At 38.9% G+C, this 9,157-nt stretch overlaps 1 protein-coding gene across 1 annotated transcript; it reads left to right on the top strand.

The window, feature by feature from the left end:
* Positions 1 to 1,800: 1,800 nt before the first annotated feature.
* Positions 1,801 to 4,922, top strand: LOC121513859 (transmembrane protein 42-like). Its single transcript, XM_041793866.1, has 3 exons — positions 1,801 to 1,979; positions 3,045 to 3,191; positions 3,346 to 4,922. The coding sequence occupies exons 1-3, from the start codon at positions 1,821 to 1,823 to the stop codon at positions 3,487 to 3,489; spliced, it is 450 nt and encodes a 149-aa protein (XP_041649800.1). The 5' UTR covers positions 1,801 to 1,820; the 3' UTR covers positions 3,490 to 4,922.
* The last annotated feature ends 4,235 nt before the right edge of the window (positions 4,923 to 9,157 follow it).

The raw sequence follows: 9,157 nt of genomic DNA on the forward strand, positions 1-9,157 counted from the left end.
ACAGCCAGTGTTAGTGTGTCTGAAATGACATACTTCTGTTTGAGTTCTGGAGTTTTTGTGACATGTACTTTTTAAAATCAACCATTAAAAGTACAGAGGACCAAATATAGAGCCGTGTGGTATACCTCTTTTATGTTTTAGAGGTGTAATTGTTTTTTTTACACACACTCAGTGGTTTTAGGGGTTTGATATGAACCAGATAGAAGAAATTAAGTTGCATTAGTCATGTTAAGCTATACTTTTACGTATTAACTAGATTTTTGTTTATTTGCGTTTATGTGGCCTATTTTACCTGGAAAAAAAAAACCCTGACTGGGTAATATAAAATGGGCTGGTGTCTAAAATGACTTATCTTCAAAACATAAGAGTTTACCTTTACATTTGGACTTTTTGACATTTAAGAGTGCATGTCAATTAAATAATCATAACTATTTTACTTTTATTTGCTAAACTTCCTGAAGATCTCTCTGTGTCTCTTATCATTTGTGGATCAGTTTTGCTTTGCCATTGTCCCTTTGCTCACATTTTCTCTCGTTCACTTCAGAGCTCTGCTCTGCCCACCTGAGCAGCTTCAGGCCAATAGAAACTGTTGTTGATCATCAAAAAGGGTTAAAGTAACAATTCAGTATCAGTCATTGTGATTGGTAGTTAAAGTTTAAGGACCAACAATGCTCAAACCGTACCTGGCCCATTTTTCCTGATGACTGATTTACCCTACTTTGTTAGTTTCCAACTCTGGTTCTTGACAAAAAAAAAAAACAAAACAAAACAAAAAAAAACAGACTGTTAATATTAGGAAGTAAGATTATATTTCCAGGAGGAATATTGAATAATTTACAGCAGTGGTGTCAAACTCAAGGCCCGGGGGGCAAATCCGGTTCGCATCACAGTTATACCCAGCCTGCAAAAATTTCTGGAGTCTGCAAATTTCCCCGGTATAAAAATATAATCTTAACCTTGATGATTAAAAATATCCTAGTTAAGTCATAAAAACACTTAAAAAAGGGAGGAGTACAAATAATTGAATAAGAAGTCAGAAATGTGGGAAAAGAAATTAATTTGTGTTTTCATTTTATATTTTCAATTTTGCAGCTCACACTTACAACTTAAACTCATGATCATGACTTTTAATTTCATATTCTGACCTTTAAGATTCACAATATTAAATTATACGTCATTTTTGACCTACTGAAGTCATGATTTTGACTATTATCTTGAGTTTTGACCTTTTCAAAACCTAACTTTGACTTTAAATCTCATATCTTGACTTTTAAGACCTACAATTTAAAATTAGATGTTCTATTTTGATCTTTAAAACTCACTATTTTGACTTTTATCTCACATTTTAATCTTTAAAACCATGACATTGGCTTTTATTTCTTATTTTGACCTTTACAACCCATGATTCTGTATTTCATCTCATATATTTGCCTTTTTTACACATTATTTTGACCTTTAATTTTGTGTTTGGACCTTTGTAACTGATAAGGTTGACCTTCTCTGTCAGATTTTGAGCCTTTAAATTTATACTTTATTTATTTATTTATTTATTTATTTGTAATTTCAAAATTATTTTTAATCAATAATAAGTTTTTTTCCCCCTCATAATTTATTACTGGTGATGAGGTGGATAGTTTGGGTGAAACGTCCGGTCCCTGCTGCGGTTGAGTTTGACGCCCCGTCTACGGGTAATGGGCACACTCCAGCACACTAGATGGCAGCACAGCACCTATAAGCTGAGTGCCAGCCTATTCTATACAAATGAATAAGAAGACAAACTTGTCAGTTCAGTTAGTGGGGTTCCTGGACCCTGTGCAGAGATGTTGCTAGGGTCTTTCTATGCGTTATTTGCGGGGTTTTGGGGTGCGGCAGCTTCTTTGTCTGCTAAGCTGACCCTCGGTGCGGATTACCTCAGAGACATGTGTGAATCCTGGACCAGACAGACGGAGACACACGGAGAGACTGCAGTTTGTGACTGGGTGAGATCAGCTCTCTGATTTTCTCTCAATGCAGGAAAATTGTCTGCTCTATAGTATAGTCTCTGGAGTAACTATAAATCTGTCAGTTTTGCCCACACACAGTTGGCAAAGCAAATCACTTTTTTTTTTCCTGGTTTATGGTTCCACGCCTCCCCTGAAGTCCTATGGTGCCCCCCAGTGGAGGTCGAGCTCAAGCTTTAGAATAGAGCTAAACATAATAGAAATAAATAGACAAAGGTAACATCTAATAAATAAAGTTTTACAAATGACTCCACACACTGTACATAGCTGCATTTCAATACTTTTCCCCAATATTTTAATATTTTGCAATAGCGGATTATTGATTTGTATGAGCTGTAAGCCATTATCATCAAGATTAAACACAAGAGGTCTGGAAAAATTGAACTTTACATGATATTCAGTTTTTAAAAAATGTGCCTGTATAATAAGGTGTAGGTTCAAGTTATAGTAATTGTGCCTGTAGGTAGATTTATTTTGCAGCCAGTGAGACGGAGCATCCATTATGACAAATAACAAAACCAAAGTAACATGAATCAGCACAACAGAGAGAAAGAAACCTATTTGAAATCTACTAAAACATAACGAACTCTCCTTAAAAGTGGTACAAGACATTAATAACATATAAATATGACAATAATAATAAAGTACCCTAGGTTCCACCAATAAGGCATTAAAAGAGAGCAAAGTACCACCCAATAAAATCATTTCAGAAACACATAACCCATTGAATGAGGGTAAAAGCAGGTTTAAAACTTAAATAAGTACGCATAGCTGGTATGACTGCAAGCTAATGCACTGTAGCTGCTTGTCAGGAGGCTTAAGGCCCACCTCTTTTCTGTTTCTTGGTTGATATAAAGCTAGTTAAAGACATTATCTTAGATATGAGGCCTCCATGCATTAGCTTCAGAAGACTTCTTCAGTAACCAGCTGGGTGCCGGCGCTCCGGCTGTGTCCTCTGCTCTCTGCAGTCTCTGAAATCGCACCCATCTGACATCACACATCACACTGCCTCCTTCTCATATTAGCCACTGTGTTTGTTTGTAGCTCCACATCCCTCTGCGGCTGCTGTGTGCTGGTCTGCTGTTCACCTGTAACACCGTCATGTGGACCTTCTTCTCCAAAGCTCTCAGGCACTGCTCATCCTCAGCCAGGGCCACCGTCACTACCACTGCATCCAACTTCATCTCCTCAGTAAGCTCCCAGCATCCTCCCTTTGGTGCTATTACCTTCACCGTCAGTTTAAACCCTACAGAGCCGGTGAAAGGGAGATGTAGTTAGAACTGTAAAGTTTCTGAGGGAGAGTTCAGACTTGTGTTTATTTGACTGTGAGTTTGTTTGTGTCCAGGCTGTCATGGGGAGGCTGATTTTCGGAGAGACCCATGCAGCTCTGTGGTGGGTGGGCATCTCTCTCACTCTTTGTGGACTGCTGGTGCTTCATGGATCCACACCTCAGACTCTTTCACAAGAAGAGGAGAAAAAGGACACGTGAGGCAGCTTTGGCTCCTCACAAGTATGCAGACTCTGCTGTTCAGCCACAGTCACAAAAACTGTGGGTCGACACATAATGTATCTTCTCAGGGATTTTAAAGTTCTTATGGAAAAATGAAATTCCCACAACATCAGAAACAACCAAAAAGACAGTGTAAAACTCTTACAGAAAGCTGGGAACACATTACGAGATAATTGTGCCGGTTGTCTGCCTGATTTTGCTCGGCTTACCAGAGCTTTCTAAAGATTATCTTGACGTATTTTTCTGTGGTGTGGTACGGGTGATCTATTTTTCCTCTCCGATTTTCTCGGAAAACTATCCGAGCTGCCCTGAGTTGAGATTGTAACTATTAAACATGCTCAGAATTTACAATCAGCAATCAGGATGTATTAGGGGAACACTGGATTGTGATGTGGAGTAGAACAAACGCCACTAATCACAAGCTGACCAAAAGAGGAAGCACAACAAACACAGCTATGGCAGTGATAGTAAAGGAATGGAGGAGCAACTTGTTGATTTGTGGCAACAACATTACTGCTTTAGGCATGTAGGGGGCTTGTATTGCTCTCTCTCAACCCCTGGGTTGTGGCATATTGGGCCACAATTAGGGCTGAATGATTTGAAAAAATAATCTGATGTATTTTTAACAAACACAAGTAAAAATCATTCTAGATAAGGCTGAATTATTTTGAGAAAAGGCCAAATGAACCATTGTTTTGAAGGGAATGATCATTTTTATGTCATTCCCAATGTTAATTAGAAAACATTTACAAAAAAGAGGAAAGTAGGATTTATTTTTCCAATCTGTTCTAGCAAAGAAATTACATTTGAATGTTTGCATGTGTGGAGCTTAACATCTCTGCTGCAAAAATATTAGCTATAAAGTGGAGTTTTGAAACACATTTCAGGTTAAATAAAAGTTGTACCTCCTGCAATTTGAAAAATGCAGCAAGACATTGCGATTTAATCAAAATTTGGATCGATTGCCCAGCCCTAGCCACAACCCAGGTCTGGAGAGAGGCGGCTAGAGTCAAGCTTGACACGTGTAGAAACACGTAGCTGTAGATCAGCAGCCAAGGTCAAGCTAAACAGCATTTCTTTCATCCAGACCTTGTTTCCCCTGGTGATACACCCAGAGACCACCAGCATTTTTCAGGACCCTGGCAACCCTACTGCTCACCCATACTGTACCCTAGACCAGTGGTTCTCAACTGTGGGGTTGGGACCCAAAAGTGAGTTGTGAAGCTCTTTCCAGTGGGTTGCAAATGTGTGCTCGAAAAAAAAAAAACATGGCAGATATTCTATATACAATAGACAGGGTGAAACCATACATTCTTTAAAGGTTTTCCTATAACTAAGAGCAAAGTTATATTGGTGTCCCCAATATAACAAGGAAATTCCTGAAAATAATTAACAAAATTTGCTGTCTTGGAAAATTGAGCAAAATAAAATATATGCAATCAAACATGCTTTTTTGTCTTGTCTGTTCAAGATACAGACCCTTTCCAAAAAATTAGAATATCATGGAAAAGTTGTTTAAGTTCCACAATTCCATTCAAAAAGTTAAACTTTCATAGATTATAGATTCAGGGCCCACAATTTAAACGATTTCAAGTATTTATTTGTTTATTTTTACATAATTTGGGCTTCTAGCTCATAAAACCCACGAAAACAGGATTTCAAAAAATTAGAATACTGTGAAGAAATCAGCCCAAATTTTGCAGGGCATGAATGTTTTAAACTGAGTGTCACACACTAATCATCTACTAAACTTAAAGCACCTGCCCAGGTTTCCCCAGGTGTCCTTAAATTGCTTCAGTTTGTTTCAATTTTCTCAGTTCGGTTCAATACGGGGAAGACTGCAGACATGACAACTGGCCAGAAGACCATCATTGATACCCTCCATAGGATGGGTAAGCCACAAAAGTTCATAGCTAAGGAGGCTGGCTGTTCACAGAGTGCTGTGTCCAAGCATATCAATGGAAAGTCTAGTGGAAGGGCAAAATGTGGCAGGAGAAGATGCACCAGCAAAAGAGATGACCGTGGGCTTCAGCGGATTATCAAACAGAGAAGATTCAAGAATTTGGCAGAGATCCAGAAAGAGTGGAATGAGGCGGGAGTCACAGCTTCAAAAACCTCCACATTCAGACGCATCCGGGAGATGGGCTACAACTGTCGGGTTCCCCGGGTCAAGCCACTTCTGAACCTGAGCCAACGTAGGAAGCGTCTCAACTGGGCCAAGGAGAAGAAGGACTGGACTGTTGGCCAGTGGTCCAAGGACCTTGATTCCCGTATGAAAGTAAAGTGTGCCTTTCATACGGGAATCAAGGTCCAAGGGTTTGGAGGAAGACAGGTGAGGAACAGAAGCCAAGCTGCTTGAGGTCCAGTGTGAAATATCCACAGTCAGTCATGATTTGGGGTGCAATGTCCGGTGCAGGTGTTGGTAAACTCTGCTTTCTTAAATCCAAGGTCACCGCAACAGTCTGCCAGAATGTTTTAGAGGACTTCATGATTCCTTCTGCTGAAGATCTGTATGGAGATGCTGATTTCATATTCCAGCAGGACCTGGCCCCTGCCCATACCGCCAGAAGCACCAAAACCTGGTTTGATGCCCATGCCATCACAGTGCTTGACTGGCCAGCCAACTCGCCGGACCTAAACCCCATTGAGAATCTATGGGGTATTCTCAAGAGGAAAATGAGGGGCACCAGACCCAACAACAAAGAAGAGCTGACAGCAAGCATCAAGGAAATCTGGGCTTCCATAACTCCCAGGCAGTGCCACATGCTGTTTGCCTCAATGCCACGTCGCATCGAGGCAGTGATTAAGGCAAAGGGATTCCCAACCAAGTATTGAAGATTGACATATCGTTTTGAAAGTACCATATTTTGATTGATTTGATGTGATCCTAATTTCTTTCCTTTTTCTTCTGCAAAAAATGAGAAGTAAATGGAGATTTCTTCACAGTATTCTAATTTTTTGAAATCCTGTTTTTGTGGGTTTTATGAGCTGGAAGCCCAAATTATGTAAAAATAAACAAATAAATACTTGAAATCGTTTAAATTTTGGGCCCTGAATCTATAATCTATGAAAGTTTAACTTTTTGAATGGAATTGTGGAACTTAAACAACTTTTCCATGATATTCTAATTTTTTGGAAAGGGTCTGTATGTTTTTTTCCATATAGGGTCTGAAATTTATATCAAACAAATCTGGGTCATGATTTCTCTTAAGGTGGTCGTGTTTGGTCCTGATGTCTGACCAGATGAAAACCACTGCCTCGACCATTGACCATAAACTGGCGGCCTGAGGGTCATATCAGAACCCCCAAAGCTTCCCATCTGGCCCCCGTAGGATGATTAAATTCATAAAATATGAGGAAAACAAATTATGTTGTGGAATTTGGGATTTCTTTTACTTTGAAATCCCTCTAGTTTCTAGATCAACTCCAAAAAGACCTGAGATTGTTAGTTTAATCAGGAATGACTCACCATTGATCCATTTTGTAGAAATCCTCCTGTCAGCCATCATTAAAAAAAACGATGCATAGTAAACATGTTTTAGTCCATTCTTGATTAAATTTGCAGTTTTCTGCATTACCTTCCAGCTTTGCGTGTGTAATTTTGTTAGCATGAGAATCAAAACAGAAGATCTTTTTCCTGTGTTTTTCACCAATCAAAACACAGCATTTTGGTGACAAACCCAGAGATTAACCACTCAAGAGCCCCAGAGATATGCAGCTAAAATCTCTCTATCGCCCCCTTGTGGCTTCCTGCAGTGTAATCCATAAGGACTAATCTCAAACAATAAACAGCATAAATTTCAAAGATAAAAATACGGTTAAAAGACAGTAAATTGTTAATTAGACAAAAGAAATGATTTTATTTTAGCTTGTTTGAAAGTCTGGCCCCCAAAGTGTCTTTCAAGATGAAAGCTGGCCCTCGCACAGATGCAGCCGATGGCCTTGACCACCCCATATGCCACCCTTAAGGTGTGAACTTTATTTTTACATGTTTCCTCATGCTCCTGGTAATATGCATGAGCATCCAGAGTACCACCAGGGCTGTGCCAATCCTTCCTGCCCGATAGTGACCCCAGGCAGCTTACTCACATCAGCACTGCAGCCTCGATTTTTGGCCCAAACGTACGTAAAAGTTACGCACAGTACTGTAGCAAGGGATTTACAGCTAGCCACATTTAGCTTGTTCACTTTAAAGTTGCATTTGACCATCTGGAGTTTTGAGAGTTGAGACTCTGCTAGTCGGAGTCCTTAATCCTGGTCTGGTACTAAGTTATGATGCTGGTATAACTTGATCTATTTTCAGCTTTATTTTTTCTTACGTTAATAAAATGAGCAATTTAAGTGGATTAACTTTTAACTAGTAAATAATGCAAAAAATGTGAAGATGATTGTGTAATAAAAAATGACTCAATAAACTCAGCAGTGTTTCTTCATTATTATTAAAAGAATAATCATAAAAAAACAGTTCAAGAGTAATGTTACAAAATAAAGTATTTATTTTAGAAATTAAACATGAAACCCAAACACTGAAAGAACAGTTTTGTTAAAATAATGTAAACATCAAAAAGATGAGTGATCCCATTACAACCAGCACCTGTTATACAGTTTAAAGCCCTTTTCCAGCAGCTTACACAATCTCTTCAACATAAAATCAATCTATTTCCCACATTTATGACAAGGACAAGGATGAAAATGGCAACTGCAGACAGACACCTGAAGACTTAACTATACAGTATCATACATTGCCTTATTCCCCCCACACTAAAAGGTTTGCTTGTTTACACAGATAAGGCACAATGTGAATTATTATCCTCATTATAGGCATCAGAGACAGCAGAGTGGTTAAACGCTAACACTGCCCCTTTTTTAAGAGTTACACCTGTGCTACAGTTAGTGGTGTTTGCCTGAGACAGCTCAATAACACGCTCTAAGATCCATCCTTTCTCCCACTTGAGTCAGAAACACTTTGGTTGTGCTTTAAGGAGCTCTGAGTCTTCCCAGCTCCTTCAGTTTAATAGCAATTATTTCAGCAAATACTGCAGGTTTGACAGCATGAGTTAAGTAAGAAAAGATCATTTACAACTCAGAAGACTCCCGTGTTTGTGCGCAATAACAAAACATTTATAAAGGGCAGAGATACAGTTTGGTTAAAGTATTCACAAGTTCTACGCTGAGCGCCCTGTGTGCCAGGCTCTTATTTATATTATTGTGTAGATTTGGGCCTTCCACACTTACACTGTTATCAGTATGCTTTCCTATATGTGCCGATACAAATCTTTCCAAAATCATGAGTAGAAAACAATCCTTGGGGTGGTCATGTAGTTATTCTGACAAATACTCATGTAACTTTATTATTTACAATACAGACTCACCAGTTAAATCCCTTATAGTGGTTTGATACTGATAAAATAATATCTGAATCCAATTAGATATCCCAGTTTGGCCAATCCAAATGCTAACGTTACTATTAAAAAACACATTTTTATGTATTTTTTGCAACTTTGGGTGCCATTTGGCTCACCCACAGGAAGGAAACTTGCTACATATGCAGTAAGTCGTGGCTACTTTCATAATCTGCAAAGTTACGTTTTGCCAACAGGCTTGGCTGCACACTAGATAATTCTGGGCCCATTTGTCTCGTTATGAT

The sequence above is a fragment of the Cheilinus undulatus genome, linkage group 8 (assembly GCF_018320785.1).
Source record: "Cheilinus undulatus linkage group 8, ASM1832078v1, whole genome shotgun sequence".
Classification (NCBI taxonomy): domain Eukaryota; kingdom Metazoa; phylum Chordata; class Actinopteri; order Labriformes; family Labridae; genus Cheilinus; species Cheilinus undulatus.